Source organism: Sminthopsis crassicaudata, chromosome 2 (assembly GCF_048593235.1).
Source record: "Sminthopsis crassicaudata isolate SCR6 chromosome 2, ASM4859323v1, whole genome shotgun sequence".
Taxonomy (NCBI): Eukaryota; Metazoa; Chordata; class Mammalia; order Dasyuromorphia; family Dasyuridae; genus Sminthopsis; species Sminthopsis crassicaudata.
In genome coordinates, this window is record NC_133618.1 from 88,079,189 (window position 1) to 88,106,367 (window position 27,179).

A 27,179-nucleotide genomic window follows, 5' to 3' on the forward strand; every position below is an offset into this window, starting at 1 on the left:
CAGGGTGGAGAGGAGCCCTGGGGATTCTTCATAGGAGGGCAGAAGTCCTGGAGTTATTCCTAAGGTGAAAAAAGCACTAGTACTTATGGCTACAGGAATTCTTCAGGGATAAAGACTAGAATGCAGGCCATCAGAGCAGGGACTAGATTTCTCCCAGAATCACACCACATAGGAAACACCCAAAACTTACAGCTTTCCAGAAAGAGCTCTGAAAACAGCTACATGAAAAAGTCTGAAGCAGAGCAGAACCAGGAGATCACTGTACACAGCAATCAATTCTAATGGATGAGGCTCTCTTCAACAATGAGATGATTCAGACCAGTTCCAATGATCTTATTATAAAGAGAGCCATATGTATATGCTTTGAAAAATAAAAAGCTTTAATAAAATTAAAAAAAAAAAAAAAAGAAAGAAAGCCTGAAGCATGGGGCTATGCCTCACCCATTGCAGTGCCCAAATTTTAACAAAGTTCAAAGGAAAGAAATAGGCTGCAAAATTGGATAAACAACAAAATCATTACTTGATCACAAAAAGCTACTACACTGACAGGGAAAATCAAGAGAAACTTATAAGAAAACAGTGTGAAAAGTTACAAATAAAACCTCAAAAGAAAAATGCTAATATTATCCAAGCCTAACAAGAGTTCCTGGAAGAACTGGAGAAAAACTGGGAAAAGGGGATAATGGGGGAAAAAAAAAAATCATACACTGAAGAAAATAACATCTTAAAAAAACAAAATTGGCCTAATGGTAAAAGAGGCACAAAAATCTATTTCAAAGAAAAATTCATTTAAAAAGCAAAATTAGCTAAGTAGAAAAAGAGGTAGAAAATCTCACTCAAGAAAATGATTCTTTGAAAATCAGAATTGGTCAAGTAGAAGAAAATGACTCCAGAAGATACCAAGAAACAATCCAAGAAAAGACTGAAAACATAGAAAATGTGAAATAGTTCACTGGACAAAAAAAAAAAAAAAAAAAAAAGACCTAGAAATTGGATCCGAGAGAAAAATTTAGGAAATATTAGATTGAAAGCCATGATCAAAAAAAGAACCCAATTATATTTCAAAACATTATCAAGAAAAACTGTCATAATATCTTAGATCAGAGAGTAAAGCAGAAATTGAAAGAATCAATAATAGATTTCTTTGGCTTGATGATGCATACAACTTTTTTTTCTTCCATTGGAGGAGTAGGAAGGTGAGATGGAGAAAAAAATAAAAATTTGCTGTAACAAATTGAACACAGAAAGAATAAACTAATTCCAGACTTTTGAATGTGGAAAACCACACAAACAAACAAAAAAAAACAATCAAAATTTTGATCAAGTCTAAGATCATTATCTCTCAGATCCCTTCCAGTTCTAAACCTGTGATCCCTCAACTAAAATGTAATTATATCCTATATCATATATGTGAAGTATTCTTGATATGTAAAGATCAGAGCATGAATACTACATCTAATGGAGAGTAAGAATACTTGTCACTGTCTTTACTATTCAAAAATAAACCTTCCAATAATAAATGAGATAGTAGGCAAAGCTAAAAATAGAAGAACAAAAAAGCCATTTCCATAATACTTATATAAGAAAATTGGAATATACTCATCACAGATACATATTTGCTAAAAATCTTTAGCAAGGAAAAGGTAAGAAGAATAAATCCTATCCCATTTCATTTTCAAAATGCTTTCCATTAAGTTTTTTATATAACAAAGATAATTATTGAACATAAAGCAAAAGTTACTATAAAAAATTGAATTCCAGATCAAAACAGATAGCTGGCAACCCTACATTCTTTCCATCTTTAAAAAAATTCTCCTTCAGAAGGTAACTTTCAAAAAGAAACAATACTGTAAGCTATCAGACCTTCAAAATCTCTTCCCTCTTATACATTGGTTGTACAAAGAAAGTACAAAAGAATATGTGTACAAATATATGCTGAAATAGAATGAACCAATTTCAAAATAAATTTTTCTCTGCTACTCCTTCCTCTGATTTACCCATCAACCCAACTCTTTCCACAGGCTCCTTACCTCAATTCCTCTAGAGTTTGTTGAACTTCTCGCAAGGCATCAGCATCAAGATTGTTAATGAGCTCTTTTCGATAACGGGCAATGAAAGGAATTGTATTATCATCATTAAAAAGGCAGATGATATTGGCACATACCCAAGGTTCAATATTGGTCCTTTCTGATAAAATCTAAAAAAGATATAAAGGGAGAAATTTAAGGTTCAAAATCTTGAAATGTTACTATTTCATAAGCTTTTAAAAATAGATTGTTATTTTTTGAGGCAAATATGTAGTTAGAAATTTCTTGGTCTTTTTTTAAACAGAAATACCAACCACGTTTATAATAAATATGTATAATTATTGACATAATCACAATATTCAAACAATATTAATTTCTGAACTAATTTGCTTATTCTTAAAAAATCTAATTTACAATATTTTGTGGCATTTTTTAAAGGTATAGAATCCTGAAAAAAAAAAAAATCTTATTGAGACAAAAGAGATTTGGAGAGAAGCGTATGTGGGAGAAGAAGATAAATAATAATGAAAGCATCTTTCCATTACTATTGTTGTTATTTGGTCAATCAATTATGTCAATCTCTTCATGATCCCTGTAGGACTATACTGTCCTTGGGATTTTCCTGTCAAAGATACTAAAGTGGTTTGCCATTTTTTTTCCAGTAGATTATTGCAGAAGGAAATTAAGAATCTTACCCTGAGTCACACAGACAATAAGTTTCTAAGTGCCAGATTTGAACTCAGGTCTTCCTGATCCCGGGCCCAGTGCTCTATCCACTAAAGTACCTAGCTGCCTCCTGCCTGATTTCAAAAAGCTCTGTTGTTAAATTGGGAGGGAGGGCACAAAAATAATTATTATTTCACTATTAATATTTAAGATATGCCTAAAATGAAAACTCATACACACTACCATAACTCAACTAGAAAGTAGATACAAAAAATGTGTAAGCATAAACTGAACCCCAAAATACACATGTATAATACATGGCTAACTGAGCCTGATAGGTTCTATGTGAAAATCTTATTACTCTGGGCTTTTTAAATCCTCACTAAAGCAGTTTCTAAATCTCATGTAAAAGAAAGCAATCCCTCTGAAAATAAGAGAAGCATATCAATGATCTATCTCTGACTTTTTAAATTTTTTTTTTTAATGTCATGGACTACTCTGACAACTTGATTAAATCAACTATTAGGGAAGAGAAGAGAACAGAATAACCATTCATATAGAATCTGTTATATGTTTTTTAATTTTTGTTTTTATTAATATTTCATTTGATTTTCATAACAACCTTGAAAGGCAAACACCCATTTTAGAGTTCAGAAAACTGAGGCAAATAGAGGTTAAGTGATTTGCCTAGGATCAATCAGCTAGTAAGCACCCACACCACATTTGAACTCAGGTTTTTCCTGACCCAGTGTCCTATTGGTTGTATCCTGTACTAGGCATTATAGGTAACAAAATTAAAAAAAAAAAAAAAAAAAAAGACACAAATTTCTGTCCTCAAGAAACACATAATCTAATGGCTTTTTTGCCTTGGTCTGACAGTCCACATGGTGAGTATATCTCAAGACAATCTTCTAGGCACAAGAGAAAAGATCTTTGAGAAAGACTCTACATCAAAGCAATGCACAAATAGAGTTCCAGGGCGTATTCAATACCAAGAAAATATTATAATTGTTCAAAGAAGATATCTTCTAATTGTGAAAGACAAATCTATCCTATATAATTCAGGCATTGTTGAAATTCATAGGTTACAAAACACAAAACATAATGATTGAGAGAAAATTCAGAATGAATTCTCATGAATATAGGAAGTCAATTACCAGGACAAAATTCATACTGAAGTGAAACCTTATGGAGGCAAAGACTTGGAAATCACTTTGGATCAAAGGGCATAATTTCCTCAACATGAAACTGGAAAGAAATCTTTTGAATTTAATAGATATAGGCCATGTCTTCAACAAGAGTTCATACTTTATCAACCATTATTAATAAAAGTATTCATACTTGAGAGAAGTCTTATGAATACAAAACTTAGTAAATATCAAATGTTCATACTGGAGAGAATCCCTATAAAGGCAGACAAGTCTTTCACTGCAATGTAAACTTTTCTGATTACAAAATGCATACTAGAAAAAAATCTTATGGATGCAATGAATAATGGAAGGTTTTAGTTAAAGGGCATAGATCACTGAACCATCAGAGAATTTATACTGTAGCAAAACAATATGAATGTAGTGAATAGGGGAAGTCCTACTGGTGGAGTATAGGATTTAGTGACTATTAAAGAATTCATAATGGAGAGAAATTTTTTGAATGTAACAAATGTACAAAAGCCATCCATCAGAAAGTATACTTTCTCAACCATCAAAAATTCATAGTGAACAAAAAACATATGAACACCATGAATATAAGATCTTTTGGCTGATAGTATGGCTTATTCAACATCAGATATACATACTAGAGAAAAAACTTTGTGAATGTAATATGGAAACGCTTTTTTAGCAAAGTTTATACTTCACCGATCAGCCAAGAATTCATACTGGAGAAATTTTTATGAATGCAATTTATGAATGTAATTTCTGTTGGAGAGTAAGCTTTACTTAATATCAGAGAAGTCACACTGGAGGAAAAAAAAAAAACAAACCTTATAAATGCAATGTGAGAATCTTTTTTACCATCAGAAAATTCATCCTAGAGAAAATCTTTAAGAATTCCATCAGTATAAGAAGGCCTTTAAACAAAAATCAGTTCTCATTCAATATCAAAGTTCGTATGGACAAAAACCTTCTGATGTAATGAGTGTACAAAAGCTTTTTACCAGCATTCATATGACACTGATCATCAAATAACTCATATAAGAGAAATGCCATTTCTACAAGACTTTCTGCTAGAGAGGAAGCTTTACTTAGCATCAGAATTTATGATGGAGAAAAACTTTGTGACTTCAAAGTGATAAACTGAATGAGAAGGTCTTTAACAAAATGTTATCACTTACTCAACATCAGAGACTGCATGCTGGAGAATGACCTAATGGATGTACGCAAAGGTGACAAATTGTTAATGATTATTTTTATCATCAAGAATTTATATTATTCCAAGGCTGATAACAGGTGAAAAAAAAAAAAAAAGACCCTTTATTTACTTCTTGGGGGTATAGAAGGAGTAGGGAAATATTCCATGAAAAAGCCTTAAAAGAAATGACTTCTAATAGTTGGAAATGAGGCTAAGGTACAGTATGTCAAGAATGGGAGCTGTGAAGTCATAGGCATGGGAAATGGCATGTGAAGATTGGCAAGCAGTGGGAAAGGCAGTCTGACTATAAAGTGGGTAAAGGGAAATAAAAGGAAATAAGTTTGCTGTGAGGGGCTGACAGATTGGGAGTTGGGAGGGGCTCCGATGCCAGAATAAGGAGTTTGTATTTTATCTTAGATGCAATTAAGCCTTTTTGAATAGCTCTCTACTAAGATTATTAGTAATATCCACCACTGCATAATAGATGGATCAGAGAATGGCAATGATGAAAGGGCAATTACAAAAGATAATAGTCCATTAACCACCTTTGCAGAGTTATGAGACTATGGAAGGAGATCATTATGTTGGTTATTACCACTAAAATTTTTTCTTCCTTCCTTCATCCCCAACCGGGCTTTTATTTTGTCATAAGGGATGGCTGTCTGGGAAGGGAGTGGAAGGATATTTTGGGAAACATAGGTGACCTGATAAATAAATTTAGCATACTAATTCATACTTTTAAAAATATGATTCATCATCTAATGATACTAACAAGATATAAACTAAAATAATCACAGAGAAAAACTAACATTAAGGAGAATTTAAAAAGATTTCTTGTGGAAGACGGTATTTTAGCCAGGATTTGAAGGAAGCCAGGGAAACCAGGAGGCAGAGAGGAAGGAGAAAATTCCTAGTATGAGGAGAAAGATAATCAGGAGATGAAGTATCTTGTGAAAGGAACAACAAGTAGACCAGTGTTACTAGATCACAGAATAGGTAAACAGGAGAAAAGCATTAAAAAAGATTGAAAAGGAGGGAAAGGATCAGGTTATGACGGGAATTAAAGCAAAAAAGGACTTTATATTTGATCCTGGAGATGAAAGAGAGCCACTGGACTTTATGGAATTGGAGGAAGGAGGCGCGCATTTTCTTGGCACAATTCCCAGTATGTCTTATAGGAGATGAGGAAAAGATACCCTATTCTTATAAGCACAAGCTCATTTATTTAGTCATGTTCTTTGAAAATCTTCAATTTATCCAAATCATCTGCTAAGTGAACTAGCTTGTACAAAGATTTCTCTTTAATCTGTTCCTTCATTTAACTGACAAATAATTCTCAAGGATCTATGCTATATATGTCACTCTACAAAATAAAAAGATATAAAAGATATTAACATGAATAAACTTATGAATGACGAAATATTTTTATTTACACTTCCTTTTGAGATAGAGTACTGGGCCTAAAGTCAGGAACTCTCAAATTCAAATCCAGTGTCTAATATTTATTAATTATATTACTCTGGGTAAGTCATTTAACTTGTCTATCTCATTTTCCTCATCTATAAAATGCCATCCAGAAAAACTGTTCCAAACCCAAATTTATATCATAATGAGAAACTTGTTTGCTTTTTAAAGTAATAAGACAAAGTCAAAAATGATGGAGGAAGGTACAAGGTTTTCCCAAATCCATTTGCCAGAGGGAAAAATCCTTTGAAAGACCAAATTCCTTAATCCTTTTTTCAAAAATGTTTAAGTCCACCCAATTTTTCAATTATTTTTAAGACTTAGGAAAACTGAGATTTCAGAAACAATAGATGTTTCAAAATGGACCACAGTAAATGCCATTTTGGGGACAAAATCATTATTCTTTAATGATACAAAATGATGTAATTCCCAAAATGATACTAATTCTTTTGAATGATGATGATGATGATGATGAATATGATTATACCTTAAGAATGGATGTTCTTGTGAGTGTCACTTTCCTTCAGCATGGATAGCCCCCATTTCTTAAGCTTACACTAGACCAACCTGGTCTGATAATAATGCTTAATAGACACCTACATTTCATTTTTTAAGGTATTCAACTTTAATTTGCTGGTTTCAGTTCCTAAGATCTCCATTTTGAACTATCAACAATTCATCTTACTGGTGTTGAAATATCATATTTTGCTGAAAGATAATAAACTTATAAGTAGAACAGAGCGTAAAATAAACCATTTTTTGAAATTTTATTTTCTGAGGAAGTTTCCATAAATAAGTAACTTGCAGAACTTTTCTTTCACCCCTTAAGCTATTTCAACAGATGAATCATATACAATGATATTTTGTTTTTTTTCAGGTACACAATAAAGACTACCTACTTCCTTTATCTAAGCACCCAAAATATGTTCTTTTCCTGATCACAATGTAAGTAGCCCAATGTCCAAAAATTACATTGCAGAAAAAAATTAAAATCTCTGGATGTTGATGAAAAATGTTTCATTTATTTCAAAAACTATCACAAATCTGTATACTTCTCAACCTTGACAACTTTCCTTTTACAAAGTTAACTTAGAGGAAAACAAAATCTGGATGAATGCTATTTTTAATGGTTCTCTGACTCCTTTCTTTATTATTTTTGATATTTGCAATTGAAAACAGCATCTTGAACTAAGTGCTCCTATGTTCCTATTACTACAATCTATATAAGGCTATAATTATCTATTGGTCATATTACATCTCTATCAGCAATTTCAGAGAATAAAAATGCTAAGAACTCAGCCTTCAGATTCTAAGAATATCATTCTACCTGCCAGTATTTTAAATATCAAACAAAAATATGTAAAGTCTAGAAAAAAGAGCTTTTAAGTACATTGTTTTACATGAGAACAAACTTTTGTTTCAGAAGTTCCCTCATAAGTTATGGAAAAATCACCTTTTAGTTCAGAAATACAATTTTAGATTCCAAAAACTTCACCTAAAGCTGTAAAATTAGCGATGACATTGAAAAAGCAAATAATAACAAGCAGCTAAGTATGCAAAAGTGAATTGCATTTAACATTCTCTAAAATACTAAAAACTGAATAAACTTATTATCAGTACAGGTAATTATTACTTTTATACTCAATTTTACACGGTGAACTGTGAAATGAACATATAAACTTAGTATACTCAATATGGCCTCAAATACAGTGTCAGACAGGTAGATGCAGAATAAATAGTGTGGAGAATATTACCAAAGGCAATTTTTCTTTTTAGAATCATTTTTTCAGAATAACAAAATGACAAAACAACTCTCTCATCCAAATCTTTAAAATTTATAGATGATGTAAAATTCAAATTCATCCTCATTGCTTCCGAAACATAAAAAGCATCCTTTTAAAGTCCATAAAAATTGAAGAGAGGAAGAAGGACTGTCCAGGAAAATAACTTATCAAATTTCCTCTCCCCTAGAACTTACATAAGGCAATTAAATAAAATTCTTATTTGAAAAAAAAAAAAAAAATCAGCTGCTATAGATAATTTTTTTGGCAAAATTGCAAACAGGTGAAAATTTTGGCATCTTTTCACCTTCATGCCAAAGTTCCACTTACAATTTCTACAGCTCCTATTCCCTATCCTTTGGGTATCCAGTTCTATAATACTGCAGTCTTAATAAAGTGCTCAGATAGGACTAGCCCTGGTGTGAAGACTTGCTAAGCCCTTTTCAGGGCTGCTCATCCACTTTTGGTGTCTACCTTTTGCCCAACTCTCACCTGTACCTCCAAGAAGTTTTAGCATGCACAGCAACCACACCCCAGCAAAACTGTGTTGGCAGATGGACTAAACCAGGTTAAGTGTGACCAGCAGGTCTTCAACCTATCAGTGAGTTAGGATGATGTCTTCCCTAAGCATGTAAAGACTTCTCCATAGAATAGGCAAATGAGAACAATTTGGTCCAGCAGCTGTGAAGGTGCTATAACTTTGGTTAGTCACTGAAGAATCCTAGGTCATCCACTGAATTTACTAGTTGTCCTGACTTTGTCTTGCCACTGGGCTTTGATGACTGCAGAATTAAAATGAAGCTGACTGCTTGCAATTCTGCTTCACTTAAATCCAATTCACACAAAAGTCAAAACATCAATCCATGTCATTGCTCCTCTTCAAAACAAAGAACATCTGTAATCTGGATATGCAAAAGCCCATCACTATCATGACCTTTTCTTTTGTCAAATGTCCTATTTCCCCTGAAAGGGAAAGCAAAAGTTTTGACTGAGATAAAGAACACTTGCCCCTCAAGTTAATATATGACCTCAATATAGTTGCCTTATAGTTAAGAATTCTGCAATTCTAGAAAAAATTGTAGATTCCAAGCTTTTTTATTATGATTTTATTTTTTCTTTGTTACTCAATTCAGTGCCTTTTGAAAAATCTCAATCAAATCTTAGTTGAGTTAAGAGAAGAAAAGGAGTTTTTGTGTCATGGACTATTTTGGCAGCCTGGTGAAACATGGATTCCTTTCAGAAAGTTTTTAAATGTATAAAATAAATTATATGGAATTAAGAAAAAAGACAAATTGAAATGCAGTTATCAAAATATTTTTAAAACAAATTTGTGAACCCCAGATTAAGAAACTCTGCTCTAAAGTCTAGTCCAAGAGAATAAGGTATAGAATGACAATGGTAGGGTCTGTCACAAAGTGATTTCAGGAGTGACAATAACAAACAAAAACCAAGTACTATATAGCTCTACTCTCATTTCACAATAGAAAAACTCGTCTGCTTCCAAATTTCTCTTATGCCTTATTTTTACTACTTTGTGTGTATATACTTATTAAATTTATGTTATACCATGTATATATATATATATATATATATTTATATATACTTGTCTCACCAATTAGAATGTAAGCTCACTACAAGTGGGGAGCATTTCATTATTTATAATTATAAAACAATGCCTGGCAGGAAATACTTAATACTTGTCCAAAATATAACTCATCTTTCCTCCCAAATTCTTCCCTTCTTCCTTTTTTATTTCTGTCTAGAATGTCACTATCATACCAGTCACTCAAGCTCACAATCTAAATTGTAATCTTCAACTACTCACTTTTTCTTGTCCCATTTTATATCCAATCTGTTGCCAAGACCTATCCATTCTATCTACTGCAAAACTCTGCTGAGTCTCCCTTACTCAAATATCTGCTCCCTCCAGTCCATCTTCCACTCAACTGTCAAACTGATCTTAAAAATATGCAAGTCTGAACATGACATTCCTATTCAATAAACTCAAGTGATATCCTATTATCTACAGGATCAATAAAAACCCTCCATTTGGCATTGTTATTGTTGAGTCATTTTCAGTCATGTCCAACTTGACATAAGATACTGCATTAGGTCAGTGAGGCCAGATTTAAACTCTGAAAGATGAGTCTTCCTGATTCCAGGTCCAGCATTTTAACCACGGTGCCTATAGCTGCCTAGATCTTTGGCTTTAAAGCCTAATACAATCTGGGCTTGTTACATCCATATATTCTGTGATCCCAGTGACACAGTTTTACTTGTTGCTCCTCACAACAGATAGTTTATCTCCTAAGTAATTTCACTGTATCTTCTCCTTTGTCAATTTTCTCCCTTCTCTCTGCCTCCTGACTCCCCTGGTTCCTCACAAGTCCCAGCTAAAATGCAGTCTTCCACAAAAAACCTATTTTGATCCCCCTTAATGGAAGTGCTTCTCCTCTGTGATTATCTACAATTTACAGATTGTTTTTATATAATTGTTTTCATGTTATCTCTCCCATTAGATCACATGCTCCTTGAAAAGACTGTGTTTTGCCTTTGTTAATAAAATGTTTGCAGACTGACTGAATGATAGACTGCCTATATTATCAAAAGAAACAATTAAAAAACAGGCAAATTACTGTTCCCTGAAATTCAAAGCAAAAAACAATCTAAGATTACACACAGAAGTTCTGAAAATACTGGTTGTTACTGATTACTTTTCCAAGAAAAACTAAAAATGTACCAAAAGATTATGTTTTACTTTTCTAAAGAAATGTCTGCACTAATAGGAAATTTTAACTAGCCAACCTGTGATCATCTTTTTCAGATACATGTAACTTCTGGTCATAGAATTTCCTATGACAAGATCTTTAAAATTATTACAGAAAGATAAATATAGTGAGTTCTTTGTTCCTAGTCAACCAATGGCATTTATGGTAGAAAAAGATCTGTCTAATTTTTCTGTTTAGAAATGGACACCAAATAATTATTCCATATTTTCTCTAAAAACTTGAGGTACAAGGAAATTATGTATGTGTAATTAACTAGATGATTGTGTGTCAAGAGTCAACTAACTCCCAACTACCTACCAATATGTAAAGAAGTGTGGGTAACACTAGAAAAACCAAATAAGTTAATACTTCAAAATATGTTTGAAGAGCAATTAAGATACCCATGATCAGAGGCATACCCACATACTTCTTCTATGACCTATGCTAAAGTCTACTGTCAGAAAGTGATCTGAAGAAAATTGTTCAACAATGAAGAAGAATAGTTCAACAACAAAAGGAAAAACCAAACAAGTACGTTCTTCCTTAAAAATCTTCTCCAAGTTGTGAACTGATCCAACCATTATAGCCAAAAAGGCTATAAACTGGACATACCTTTTCAAACAGCAGTGTCTCCACTGGATCTGTATCCCAAAGAGATCATAAATAAGGGAAAAGAATCCACATATGCAAAAATGTTGTAGCAACCCTTTTTGTAGTCGCAAGGAACTGAAAATTAAATGGATGCCCATCAGCTGGGAAATGGCTGAGTAAGTTGCGCTTTATATGAAAATAATGGAATATTATTGTTCTATGAAAAATGATAAGCAGGCTGATTTCAGAAAAACCTGCAAAGATTTACATAAACTGATGCTAAGTGAAGGAGTAGAACCAAGAGAACTTTGTACACAGCAACAAGAAGATTAAGTGATCAGTTGTGATGGACTTGGCTCTTTTCAACAATGAGATAATTCAAGGCAATTCAATAGATTTGTGATGGAGAGAGCCATCTGCATTCGAGAGACTATGGAGACTGAATATGGATCACATCATAGAATTTCTTGTTGTTGTTATTTTGTTTGCTTATTTTTTATTTTCTCATTTTTTTCCCATTTTGATCTGATTTTTCTTGCACATCATGATAAATGTGAAAATATGTTTGGAAGAATTGTACATATTTAACTTATAGTGGATTACTTGCTCTCTAGGGGAGAGAAAAAGTGGGGAGGGAAGGAAAAAAATTGGAACACAAGTTTTGCAAGGGAGAATGTTGAAAACTACCTTTGCATATATTTTGAAAAATAAACTATTACTATTAAAAAATAAAACTCCCCAAGACAATTTTTCAAAATCTATTTATAAAGATAGGATGAACTAACTAGCATCTAAAGAGTTACTACTAGGGTAATCAGAGCAGATGAGAGCTGTAGCAACCATCTTTCCAAACTCATAAGCAAGGGATGCCCAGATTCACTATGAGTGGGATGGTTGCAGATGCCAAAAACCATTTAAAAACAAGTTGAAGATTCTGTAGGAAGCAGGAAAATCTGCTCAAATTTAACAAAAAGGACTAAAATTCTAAAACATTCCAAATATTCAGAAAATAGCCATGAGGAAAGAACTCAGAAAACTAATTTTCATTCCAGAGCCTTATAAAGTAGGGTTACTTTTACTAAATATTTATAACACATCACAATAAACGATATTTATATTCTTTGTTCCAGTTGATCAAGCTTTGACCTTTTCTCCTTAGTCTCTTCTGTTTCTCTTCTATCAAAAACCTTTAGCCCAATATAGCACCTCTCTCAAAAAATCTTCACCCCTCTATAAAACCATGCACACTCTTTGATCCAGCAATACTATTATTACTGTATGTATTCTAAAGAGATAAGTTTTTTAAATGGGGGGAAAGGACCCACATGTACAAAAATATTTCTATCAGCTCTATTTTATAGAGGCAAAGAATTAAAAATTGTGGGAATGCCCATTTATTGAAGAACGACTGAACAGGTTGTAGTATATGAATGTAATGAAATACTTTTGTGCTAAAAGAAATGGTGAGCAGGAAAATTTCAGAAAAACCTGCCAAGACTATGAACTGATCCTGAGAGACATGAGCAGTACCAGATAGAACATTCCACACAATAATTGCAACATAGTGTAATAATGATCAAATTGATTTAGCTATTCTAAGCATGGAATAATCCAAGGCAATTCCAAAAGACTCAATGCAAAAATTTATCTATGTCTAGAGAAAGAACTATGAAATCTGAATGTAGACCACAGCACACTATTTACATTTTTTTGTGTAATTTCTTTCTTGTGGTTTTTCCCTTTTGTTCTAATTCTTTCACAATATGACTAATGTGGAAATATGTTAGGCTGCTTACTATCTTGGGGAGGGAGGAGAAAAGGAAGAGAGAAAGAGAAAATTTTGTCACTTAAAATCTTACAAAAGTGAATGTTAAAAATTAACTTTATATGGAATTGGAAAAAATATACTATTAAGTGCAAAAATAATAAATTCTTGCCCTTTTTTCTGTTCTCCTCTGCAATTCTCCTATCCTTTATTTACTCTTTTTCTTTGGGAATCTTTCACCAGCTGTTATATGAATGGCAACAATAAAGAAATCTTCATGACAGAGGGGCACAGAAGAAAGAGAAAGAACAGGAAAAAAAAAATTACTAACAAGAAAGAAGGGCTCAAGTTTAATAATATCCTCAGCCAATAGTCCATCTACAACCCTAAAAATTGGCTTCCCAAATGAAGTTGTACAAGGTTAAAAATGAAAAGAATACTGAGTAATAATAATAGTAGCTAACATTTTTATAATACCTATTATTTGCCAATCACTGTGCTAAACCAGACTGGGTTACATATCTGTTATCCGGGAAGCAACATAAGTAAAAGAAGTATGAATATTTGACTAGTATTGATGATATTCCTGAAGACTACTTGCTAAGGTTTGGGGAAAAGTAGTGTTGTTAATGAAACTTATTGTATCTTTTAAGTTATTGAATTAGTTATTACACAAAATGATGTACATCTGTATGACAGTCTTTACATACTTTAGCACTTTGTTTTTATGAATTACTGTGGCTGAAAAATCATCACTTGCAACTTCATTGTGAATTCAATGCTTCCCTCATGTATCACTTTGACCCATGGAGGTTCCCACAATTTTGTGGTTTCCTCTTATTATTCTTTAATAACACAGTCTGCCAGTGGCTATGAATGGACCTCCCAAAGGTCCTTTCCCTCTAAAATCATAGCCTTCAAGAAGAATCATCTTCATAGCACACTGAAATAAAGAAAGTCTACAGTAGAGCTTATATAATATCACAAATTTGAGTAACAGCATTTATATCCATATGAGTACCTGAAAAGCTATACACATCTAAGATAGATATCTGAAAGCTGCCAAAAATTTTTATCAGTTTTCTCCTGTTTTCCCAATATTTCCCATATTATAACTTTGAGAGGTGCTTCAACTTCATTTTTGATTTTCAATAAGTAGGTAGTAGTTTCTAACACTTTAGTTTCTCTATCCTTTGTCATTAACAAATATTTCATAATCTGGAAATAAACATTTAAATGCATCAAGGACTTATTATAGATAGGAATCCTGGATATAAGTATTTTTGTAATGAGAATAATCATCTCCTAAATTATGTATTTAAAATCCAGATTTTAAAGGTTATTACTGAATTTAAAAAGTTATTTTTGTCTCTAAAAACTCAGGAAGAGGTGACATGTTGAATTATATGTCATTTGAAAAAATATTATGTTAGTTATGGAACATATTCCCTGGGATTATTAAACAGGGCCCTTCTGAAAACATTTCCTTTTAAAGTAACTGGAAGAAGCAAAAAGAAAATGCTCATTTCTTACCTGTACCATGTCCCAGTTCATTTCCAACTCCTCCTGAACCTTGCCAATATTTCCTGCAGTTTTGACAGGCTGTCCCTGAGGAAACATTGTAGATTTTATTTTCTTTAAAGGGGGTTCACTAAACGTAAGGTCCTCTTCATCTTCTCTCTTCTTTATGCAGCTTCCTCCCTGCATGGTGCTCGTTGATGGTATCTCGATGCCACCACCACCACCATCTAAGTTGTCAGTTCTGCAGATCACCTCATCAACTTTCAGTTTTTTGGCCTTCTGTGTTCGAGGCTTATTAGATACTCTCTTCCGAGTTCTATTTGTAGTTTTCTGGTTCTGTAAAACTTTGAGTTCATCTTTGCTGTCTTCGGAAACATCATCAATAAGCACAGAGCTATTCTGTCAAACCATCAAGTGAACATGTGATTAAAACAACATCAAAGCCAATTCCCCAAAAGCCTTTAAATTCAATTAAAAAGTTTGTAAAGTGTGTCCACAGGGCACATGGTAGTAAAGCTAGCAGAAGCATTAAAATAAAGAAGAGACAAAATTTCAAACTTCATGCAGTTAAAAGATCTAAACTCATCTGGAAGATCCAACCTTCCCTGAAACCACAATAGTCACCTGAAAAAGCATCTGCATTGAGTCTAAATTTCAATCCCAAATACATCAACACAAATAAATAAAATCCATTGTCTATTCCATTTTGATAAATTTCAAGTAAGTGCCACACCAAACAATCAAATCTTCTCCCCAAAAGTTTACTGTACTCAAATCACTGACAAATGCAGTCAAAGGAACTATAAAAGCACTGCATAGAATTCAGTTCAACAAAAGACCCAGAGGAGGGTAAGAATAGCATATATATGAAATTCAAAACTAAAGTTCAAACAAAGCTCCAAACTGTTCACTCTAAAATCAGTCTTTTTAACAAAAGCTCACAACTGACATTATCAGATTAAAGATTATCCTTTTTTTCATCACCCTTCTCATTCTCTGGTGGAGGTACTTATGCATATACTTATGGTTTTATAAATATCTATTAAGTAAACCAATGAGCTAAGTAATAAAACATCCAAAAGTATGGATGATCCTGAAAGAAATAAACTGCCTAAATAATCTACAAATTAAGTAATCAAAGCAAATAATCAAAAATTGAAAAGTCTTTGACATTTTTACAAACTTATGTGTATAAAGAACCTGAAATCCTAAATGCATCCCTTAGAGCTTTAGATAAACCTCAATTGAACCACTGCAAAAATACAAAAATCAAAGATAATTTTTAAAGCCTTTCAGAAAATGTATCGCACTACTCTCCTGAACATGCCAAACCTATTCTGATGTTTAATAGACTTTATTGTCAAAAATTTTTTCCTTTACTATCATGCTATAAAGGCATTATGGGATAGTGGATAGAATGCTAGACTTGGAATCAGCAAGACTTAATTAGAATCCCACCTAAGACAATTAACAGCAGTATGGCATTGAGCAAGTTCCTTAACCTAAGTCAAGTTTTCTCATTTGTAAAATGAAGAAAATGACAGCACCCTTCTCACAAGGTATTATATGACTCAAACGTGAAATTATGCAAGTAAAGCACTTTACAAACCCTACAATATCATATAAATGTAACCTATAATGATTATAGTTAATCTTTTTGTTCTATCTTCAACACAGTTCTTACTATACACAAATTTCCACTGTAAATTTGACTTTACCTAAATTTGAAAGGAATCTACATTCCAGAAATACATCTCATGTAACTTTACCATACAGTACAGTATTCTCTCCATTCCTGCCCTTCAGTGTGGGGGCTTGGTACTTTCCCTGATGTTCCTATCCTGCTTCCCCAAACAAAACAAAACAACAAAAAACCACCAAGTGAAAGCAAAACAGGTGTGAAGAGACAGATCAACTGCAGACTGATGGGAGCTTGGCTTGAAACTTATCCCCCACTCTGCCTACCCTACCTATCTCCCTCCTCCCCACATCAGCAGTGTCTGTCTTCTGACCATTCTTACTAAGCATTTGGGCCCATCTCCACAATCTCCCTACCTACCTCTTCTCTAGGTCCTATGTCTATTCTCCTTCCCCCACACTCCCTTCAGAAGTTCTATCCCCCAAGTCTTCCTATTCCTGCTCTGTCCTTCTTGAACCATGTGCTAGTTCCTTCTCTTAATGGATGTATGGCTTCCTTCCTGCATCTCTCCCTCCCTTCCCCAAGTCCCAGGGCAAATTCTTGTTATGTAAAAATTCTTTATGTAGAAATCTGCAGAATAGGTGGCAAATGAATTAATATCTACACTGCCTCTTCACCCAAATAACTATATAGTTAATCTGACTGAATATCCTTTGCTTTCGTCTTCATAAAGAAAAGTGATTCATTAAAGTTGATGAAATCTTTTGTGACGACTTATTTCTATATGCTTTTTCTAATTACTTTCACTTTTCTTTAGATCACAGATCCATAACTAGCTAAAGAATTCTAAAACTTTGGCTGACCATTGTGACAGGCCCAATGGAAAGAGGAGCTCCTGGTTTTTATCTGAACAGACTTCCTTTTATTCTGCCATTGAGGAAATCCTGAAGACAGGCAGCTCCTCTATGACTTAATCTTCAAAGAGTTGCCTATGGCTGAGAGTTGAAATAACTTATCTAGGCCACCACAAAGTTACTCTTTAAAGTCCATCTCTCTATCCAATTCCTATGTATAAAGGGAAATTAAATGACAAAAGATACCTGAGCCTCACTACAAGATCACTTTTTAAGAAGTAATCTTGCTGATCATTAGTGTCCTCACTGGTACTTGCCAAAGGAACATGAGACACTAAATGGCGCCTTATACAATAGAGGCACTCAAAAAGGTCAATCATCTAGAGATGAACTTTCCTCCCTCATATTTTCAATAGAATCAAATGTTCCTTCAACTATTGACTTTTAGAAAAATTTATAAGGAATTATGGAAAAATCTAAAATTCTCTAAAATGTCTAAAGGAATTCTAAATAAAAACATTTTTCTATCTGAATTAGCTTGTTCTTCTTCTTCTGCCCCCACCTTATTTTTTAAATTTCTTTTCTTTCTTTTTTTTTTTTTGGCTGAGGCAATTGGGGTTAAGTGACTTGCCCAGGGTCACACAGCCAAGAAGTGCTAAGTGTCTGAGATCAGATTTGAACTCAGGTTCTCCTGATTTCAGACCTAGTGCTCTATCTACTGCACCACCTAACTGCCCCTAATTTCTAAAAATACTAAATATCAGTAGAAGAATATGCTAGAATTACTTACAGTTAATAAACTGAAATGGGAAATTTGAGCTACCCTCCAACTCTATCAACTAAGCTTTATGGAAAGCCTTCATACTCCTAGCACCATGTGAGAAAAATTACAAAAAAGGTGAAGAAAATAAGGAAATATGCAGTGATGCAGAGCAAAACCAAAATGATCAGGAAGAATTGCACACACTGTGACAACATTTTAAAAAGAAAAACAAAGTCAAAGGTAGCAGAATCCCAAGACAAATTAGAAAGGACACACAGAACAAATGCTTTTTCTGATCATTTTCTATTTATTTATTTCCACTTTATTAAATGCTAAGGGTCTCATGTAAAATTGCATTTCTTATGTTACATGTTTGTTTTTGTTAATGGTTATTAAGGTTATAGTTTGGGTGACAAAAGACTAGAATATTCAGGATAGGAGCTATAGCTTTTTCAATTACGAGCAAAACTCAACTCTATTTCAATTTTTTAGTGGAAGGCACAGGCAGAAAGTAAGAAACATAGAGGTTTAAAGAATATTGAGCAGCATTTTATGAAAAAACTATGATAGCTATTTAATCAAAAGAGAAAACAGGTTCATTTTGTAATCATGCAATTTTCCATAAATATAACATTTAATGGCAAGCATATAATACACATTTGCCTAGGACAATAAATATAATGCTGAAAAGTTGTTAACTCATATTTTAGCAGTATTTTATTTTTTGAAATACATGCAAAAAGTTTTCAACATTCACCTCTGTAAAACCTTGTGTTAACTCAAATTTTAACATACTAGAAGAGTTCCCAGTTTAAAAAAAAATTTTAATGAAATTTTTTGTTATTAGAACAAATTTTTCCAAAGCAAATAATTAACCTGTAACTTTATCTTTCTTAAGATAAAATTGCAGAGACAGCTAGGTGGTGCAGTGAATAAAGCACCAGCCCTGAAGTCAGGAGGACCTGAATTCAAATCTGACCTCAGACACTTTAATACTTCCTAGCTGTGTGACTCTGGGCAAGTCACTTAACCCCAATTGCCTCAGGGGAAAAAAAAAAAAAAAAGATAAAATGAAGATTAAATCCAGATAGTTGTATATAGCATTTGCAAAGTACAAATACATCTTTAAAGGCTACAGTGCAATCATAATCTATCTGGAAGCAAAAAGTCTGCTGACTCAGTATGAAAGATATGTTCTCTGCTCTGCAAAAACAAGAGGATGGAGCCTATATCTACTTGGGATACCTACCAGTTCTTCTTTAATAGCCACCTTTCTTGGACTACTGCTGATCTGAGGGGCTTTCTTCCGTACCCCAGACATTTTCTTTGCCTTGCTTTTATTAGAAATGGGCACCTTCAAGCTGTTGGTAGCTTTCTTTTGGGGCTCCCAAGAACTATCTTTATCATTATCCTCTTCAGATTCAGATGAACTAGGAGAAAATTTACAGAACATTTTCTAGGAAAATAAAATTAAAATGTCACAAAGAAAACACATATTCACTATAGGGTAAATAGGAAGAAATTTAAGATAGTACTTATTATTCAGATGATTTTTACTGCGTCTACTACCCCACAATCACTGAGAATTTTTTATCTTTAACTATCAATCCGTACAAATTGTATACTAAATCAAATCAATATATAATGTGACCTTCAAGAGCGCCTGGACTACATGAAGCATTAGCATCAAGTGAGCTACATATTCTTAAGTAACTTCAGGTAATCCTATATTCACCCTATGGTGTAAATCTGCTTACTGAGAAGACTAGAACAATTACTGTACCTTCTAACACAGCATACAAAAATCAAACAGCAGCTTTCCATATCATCCTATTCTAGCTTGGTCTCAATCACAGTGTAGAAGAAAAATAGTTGCAAAAATTATACTCAGCAGCGCTGCTAGGTGGCACAGTGGATAGAGCACCAGCCCTGAATTCAGGAGGACCAGAGTTCAAATCTAGTCTCAGACACTTAACACTTCCTAGCTGTGTGACCTGGGCAAGTCACTTAATCCCAACTGCCTCAGAAATGAATGAATGAATAAGTTATACTCAGTAGATTAGGTAGAGAAACCAACTTAGAACAATTCCATTACTCAATCTCTATCCACTCATCCTCTATATGTGTCTGTTATTATTCAATGATATAAAAAAAAAAAAAAAGATTTTATTCTAGTAAAATTAATACTAGGATGATGTGGGTTCCCATATCAGGATTAGGAAACTTCTAGACAAGGTCTATGATCCTAGATCTAGGAGTCAGTGAGCACAGAGTTCAAGGCAATGGTAATTATTAAAAGTAATTCCTTACAAAGATAATGAATAAACAAAGTCCATTTAGACTGCATATATTCTTAATAGAAATTGTAAAAAGGAACAGAATACTTAATTGCTGAGTTGAATAGAAAGAGCTTTGGTTGGGGCAGCTAGGTGGTGCAGTAGATAAAAGCACCAGGCCTGAAGCTAGGAAGACCCAAGTTCAAATCTGGCCTCAGATACTTAACACTTCCTAGCTGTGTGACCCTGGGCAAGTCACTTAACCCAATTTCAAGAAAAGGCAGGAAGGAAGGCAAGCAAGCAGGCCTTGGAAACCTGGATTCTAGTTCTGGATCAAACTATAATCATGATGTCTCTAGGACCCTTTTGAAGTAGAAAGAAGAATCATTCCCTATCACTCCTGAATTCACAAATCTGTTACAAGGAAAAAGTTGACATAATGCTTTAGAAATAAAAATAATTGTTAGTTTTGCTGAACCTTTTCCCTTTTGTTAATTTTTTATTATAAGGGATGGCTTTCTGAGGACACAGAGGGAAATAAAGATGATGTAAGAGCAAAATTTATCAATAATTATTTTAAAAGTACAACAGAAAGTATTTTTTTTTTAATGTAGCAACTCTTTCCATGGTGCAGCACTGTTTTCAGCAAAAAATAGCATGTGAAATAAGCATCTTTTTTACATCCACAACAAAACACACTTACGATTGAAGGAAAGAAGGCAACTCATCTTGTGCCACCACAGCCTGAACTTTTAATTTTGCTCTCCTTGATGTTGACATCTGAAAGAAATATAGCATGTAATCAATATAAGACACAAATATGAGGCACACTTTCTTCAGCTACCTCAAAGTAAAGATGCATTCAAAGTTAACTCAACCCTGCTCTGGAAAGTAATATGTATAAAAGAAAAGACAATTCTCAAGTTCAGACACTATTCTTATCTCCTCTGCATCTGCGATCTGTTAATAGCTATCAAACGTATTCTCAGAGCCTTAAAAATGTCTATATCTATATTATCTATTCAGCTCTAATTATAAATAACTTTACATATTTAATTACTCAACTAAAATGATTCAAGGATAATTAGGTTGGCAACCAGAGCAAACTATAAATTCTTCCATCATCCCAAAGAGTCCTCAAGAACAGATATGTATTATTTCCTTCTTTACTATCTGCCTTCAATATCTAACATAGATCTCTGCATGAAGTGGCTGCTCAAATTACTATGTGACCTAAGACATAGCCAGGAAGTTAATCTTTAAACAGGAAAATTCACTTCCAAATAATCAAAAGCTGACTATTTTAGATATGTTTTAAAAGACTCATGTTAATTCTGAACAGCAATTACAAACAGTTTTAGTTGATAGGATCCACTGGGGCACAGCTCTACTCCACAGGGTTCCCTGCTCCAGGCATTTAAGTCACCTGGGCTACAGGGGCCCAGGCACTGAAGGTACTCTGGAAGCAGAAGCCCAAAGAATTGCTGAGCCCTTTGAGGGAAGGGAAAGATCTGCAGAATTTACCTAAAGTGAAAACTGACTAAATTTACAAAATGAAAATCTCAATACATGTTATACAATACAATACAAGGAGTTTTATAGTCTAATCCCTGACCTAAGAAATAGAGATATTACTTGCCACAGAAAAGAGTAACTATGTCTAGAATGTTATTAATATAATTAAATTATGACCAATGTATCTCACATATTTAAAACAATTTAACATACTATGCTCAGGAAGCAGTAATATATAATCAACATATAGATGATGTGGGTCAACCCTACTCCCAGAAAATATGACACTCCAATAGCAGTCACCTTTGTGCAAAAAAAAAAAAAAAAAAAAAGGAAACCCTCAAAATATCCTGAATTAATCATGCTCTGGGCCTCCTACAGATACATTTTTGGAGTCTCCTTTAGGATTTAAAAAAAAAAAAAAATGACAACTCTTACCCACTCAATTTTAACAAATAAAATGTGAAAGAGCTCAATAGACTCAACACCAGATAATCAAAAATATCTGTCAAATTTAAGAAATGTATTATCTCCCTTATTAAGAAATTCCCAGTATAGAAAAAGCAAAAAACATTATTATACGTAAAAAGGAACTCTGTGGATACTGAAGAACTACTCACTTTTGCTTCCTCTTAATGGCTTCTCTAAGGTCTGAGGCTTGATATGTGCTCTTAAATAGATGTGAATAATCCTTTTAACTTAAGTAATATAACTTAAGTGTTTATACCTGCAAAATAAACTGATTACCCCCCCAAAAAAAAAAAAGAATTAAAAATAAAGGAATAAGATTTACATCACAGAATTTTAGAACTGAAAGGAATTTCATATCATATGTAACTGAGAAGAGGGTATGCCTTTATATAGTGAAGAACTCAAATAAAAAAGGGACTATTAAAAGGTACATAAAGCTCTCAGATAACAGCATGACTTAGAAAAGCACATACTAGCATTATTTGTGTTCTATTGTATTTTTTTTTTTTTAGGGTATTTCCTAATTATAATTAATCTGGTTCAAGCTGTCTGCCTGAGGCCCATAGGTGTTTGACCTCTCTGCTTTACCACAGTATAAAAATATAAGCAGAAGCTGGCATTCAATAAATGGCATTCAATCTTTAAATGATCTGACTCATCTCAGAGACTTCTAGAATATAGCTGGGATCATAGCTGGAAAATATTAACATTAAATAGCCAACATGCAAAAATAGCACACAAATTGGGTCTTCAATAAAGACCAATAGAATAATATGTCTTTAAATACCACATATCAATGGGGGGAAGGGGGGAAGTAGATGTGTCTGTGAGAGAGAAAAGGGACAATTAGGAAATACAGTGGACAGAGAATCAGGTCTGGAGTCAGGAAAATCTGAGTCCAAATCCATTCTCAGACACTAGCTATAGTTACCCTGGATAAATCACTTAACTGTTTTATCTCAGTTTCCTCATCTGTAAAATGCACTAGAGAAGGAAATGGCTAACTATTCAAGTATCTTTGCCAAGAAAACCCCAAGTGGGGTCATAAAGAATGGGACACAAATGAAAACTAAACAAAAGCATTATCAAGTTCTCAGGCTTTTGGTTTAAGGTTTTATTTTCTTGTTTTTCTAACAGAAATATAACTAAGCCACTAAGAACCTCAAAGTAAGCTAAAAATAGGAGTCTACTTTTCCCCATCTCTAGTCCTCTAACTTTTCTCCATAACACAGGAAACATCTGAGACACAGGGTCTTCAAAATACAGGCTTTAATAGAATTTTCCTCACACTGAATTCAGAGAGATATAACAAGGCTTGAGACAGGAATGTCTTAAAAACAAATGCTATCAACAAAGTTAATATTCCTCTCAGAATTAAAGAATTAAATAGTACATAATGCTTGTTGTTCAAGGTAAAAGTTGGATCTGTAGAAATGCAGTTTTGGGAAGATATAACAGGTTCAAGTAATCTAAAAATATAAAGGTAAAAGCATTAACTTTGTTTTTCTATGTGTATTTAATTGTATTTTAATTTCAAGAGTGCTTAATAAATTCATTCATTCAATGAATTATTTTTGAATAACTACTAGATTTCACTTAGAAGTGTTTCAGATGCAATAATTCATTTGACACATACATTGATTCCTTTTCTGTAACAATCACCACAGGATTGTAAATTTTAGATTTTGGTTGCCTCTGCCTTTAATTGAATTACTTAAACTGATTTACCTTTCTTACCTTTTTAATGCCTCTTTAGTAAGAATAATCTCAATGATGTCCCTTTATTTCATAAGAGATATTTTTAATTATGTTAAAAAATACATGTTATCTAGTCTAACTTCATTCAAAAGATAAGGAGAATTTAGTTTAAAGAGGATGATTTATCCGAGGTAATATAAAAAGTGGAATAGCCAGAATTTGAATGCTATACTCTTCTAATTTCAAATTCAGCACTCCAACTCCATACTACCTGCCAACATATACCCCAACCATCAACTTTGCTATTATAATAAATATCATTTCTTTAATTTTCCTTTTTGCCCTCATCTTGCTTGGGCTGTTATTATTATTATAAACAATAAAAATAATATAAGAAATATAAATTTAAAAAACAGATTCAGCTTATATTCAACTGTGTCCAACAAATCAGAATTAAAATGGGTATTGCTCACAGATAAATTTGTTTTTTTGCTACAACTCAAAAAAATCATCTAAAGAATGTTATTTGGATAAATGAAAAAAAAGATAATGAATGAAAATATTCCAGGGTTTTTTGGAAGATAAATATTATGAATATCTAAGATATGGTTTGTTTCCACCTAACAACTAGTAAACCTTGTATATAGTATTGACACTTAATAAAAGGAATGACAGTACAAAAAGGCCTACAAATTCTTACCAGATTTCCAGAATTTCCCTACTTTCAAGCTGTCTTATCCACCTGTTTTACCCCCAACAAAACCTATTTTGTAAATGCGTAGGCATTTTCCAAATCAGTACCACCTACTACAGGGTGACTAAGAACTCTGGGTGCTATGATTCAGCTGAGGTGGGAGGGAGCAGACCAAAGAAACCTGGCAACAAGATAAAGTCAAAGGGAACCTATTCAAGCATAAAATAAAATTGCAATCAGAAAAAAAAAAAAAAAAAGTCTTCACAAAATATGTGAAGTAACTTCTAAGAAGCACCATATTCAACACCCTGATGCTGTTTTCAATAAACAAGTGCTAATAGCTATAGAAACGTAGAGCTTAAAGGTATCACAGAGACCATATTTGGTGTAGCCCCTACCCTAGTAATAAATGCCATCTGCCAACTGTGCTCGAACCTCTCTCTTGATGGGAAACTCACTACCCCTTAGGAGTAGCACATCACATTTTAGACAAGTATAATTGTGTAGATTTTTTACCTTGGTCCTTGCTTGGCCCTTCATAGGGAAGAAAATAAGCCTAATGTCTCTTCCATAGGGCAATCATTGAAGTTTCTAAAGACTAATGCACTCCCTCCAAATTTTAATCTTCTCTTCTCCAGTTCCTTCAAATGGACTTGATTTGATTTCATATCTTGTAAAGATATAACCCAACTTCTAAATATCTCCTCTAAAATGCTTGCGCAGACCTGGACCCAGTACTTCGAATTATGATTATCCTGGACAGAGTACGATGAAATTATCATCTCCTAGTTTTAAAATTACATTAGTTCTATTAGCTGGAAACTCATACTGAGCCTGGTTACTTTTCAGATATATCACCATCACCTTCTAGCCTGTATTTAAACAATCAATGTTCTTTAAAAATGCAACATGTTACAATGGGGTCTATTTCATCTTAACCGCAGCCCACCATTCCAAATTCTTCTCATGTGGAGCCCGACACTGACGAATTTAATAATCACTTCTATGCCCACTCCTCCAAATTAACTATCCAACCACTGATGAAATTGAAAGATGTTAATCATTAACTGGTCGTACATTTTAGTAAGAGATTCCCTTCTGTGCATCCATTTCCATAAAGCCTTAGAAATAAATATTTACTGTTTGTGTAACCTTCACCAAGTTACTTCACAGTGGTGGAGACTCAATTTCCAATTTGTTAAAAGAGTTTACTGCACGTCCTGGGAGGTCACGGGGCTTATAAATGGACGCAAGCCTCATTCTGGACCAGCTCACGTGGCAGTTAAATGCCACGGTCAAGGTGAGAAACCAGGGGTCCAAGTGAGGACTCTTTCCATTCCGTCCTAGCCTAAGATATGGCCATTCAAAATAATGGCTATGACTAATCCTAAGAAGGGACTCTGGAGAGCAAAAGCGAAAACCATCCAGGGTGAAAGGAGGAGGCTTGGGAGTTTTCCCTAAGGGTTCTGGCATGGCTGCTTCGGCCCCCAGTCTTCGGGGGGGTGTGTAGGGTCTGAGTGCAACGCCAAACACGAGAGCGCGGGCTGAGGTGCGCCCCATGTACCTCACAATCACACCCGTAACAGCACGGCCTGCGAGTGTGAGAACGTCTTACTGTGGATTGTTCCGCCCTGAAGCTCCGGGAATTCCAGAACAACAAGCGGAGTTGACACGGGCAACGGATCCACCCGCGACTCACGGGAGACCGCGAGAACAGCACCACAGCTTACCTTCCCGCCCGCCGTGCCTGGGATAGCGTCCACCAGCAGGCTTCCGGTTCAGGACGGAAGTTGTTCAAACGCAGCAAACCCCGCCACAAATCTTCACTACGAGGATGACGTCACGAGCCTCCGACGCTGCTACTGAGGAAGAGGAAAGAGGAGGCTAAAGGAGGCCGGGACGAATGGCTCCAGGGACAAATGGGAAAGCGGAGGCGAAAGCAGGAGGCAGAGCGAAGGGGAAAAGGCGCAACCTGATTGGAGAAAACGAAGGCTGGTAGGAGGAGAAGCGGGGCGGGGGAGGGCGTGACCAGTCCAGAGGCCAATAAGAAAACCAGACCTTAAAGGGGCGGAACGTGATACTGTCTAAAGTGGCAGCTGCCAAGTTAGTTACTCTGTTACTATACCGAGTCCTAACCCGTGTGGGGCAGACCCACTGAGCAGGTTGCTGTCGGGGTACAAATGCCTTTTGTCATTTTCTTTCTTTCTTTTTTTTTTTTTTTCAATACTTTTAAAAAAATTTATTTTAACTTTTTTTTTTTTGACAATACATACACATGGGTAATTTTTTACATTATCCCTTGCACTCACTTCTATTCCCAATTTTCCCCTCCTTCCC

General features: G+C 34.1%; 1 protein-coding gene across 5 annotated transcripts in view; it reads right to left on the minus strand.

Moving 5' to 3' along the window:
• SRBD1 (S1 RNA binding domain 1) overlaps positions 1–26,697 on the minus strand; it is a 302,637-nt gene extending 275,940 nt beyond the window's left edge. The window contains exons 1-6 of one of the 5 annotated variants that reach the window (XM_074286722.1): positions 26,573–26,697; positions 22,600–22,718; positions 21,168–21,244; positions 19,438–19,618; positions 14,945–15,331; positions 2,031–2,197 (exon numbers count right to left, since the gene is read on the minus strand). In XM_074286722.1, coding sequence (XP_074142823.1) covers positions 2,031–2,197; positions 14,945–15,331; positions 19,438–19,618; positions 21,168–21,244 — 812 coding nt within the window. In that variant the 5' untranslated portion in view covers positions 22,600–22,718; positions 26,573–26,697. Of the gene's footprint in view, positions 1–2,030; positions 2,198–14,944; positions 15,332–19,437; positions 19,619–21,167; positions 21,245–22,599; positions 22,719–24,848; positions 25,066–26,406; positions 26,427–26,457 lie in introns of those variants that run through there. The other 4 variants (XM_074286723.1, XM_074286725.1, XM_074286724.1 and 1 more) reach the window with 4 other exon arrangements.
• Positions 26,698–27,179: the final 482 nt, after the last annotated feature.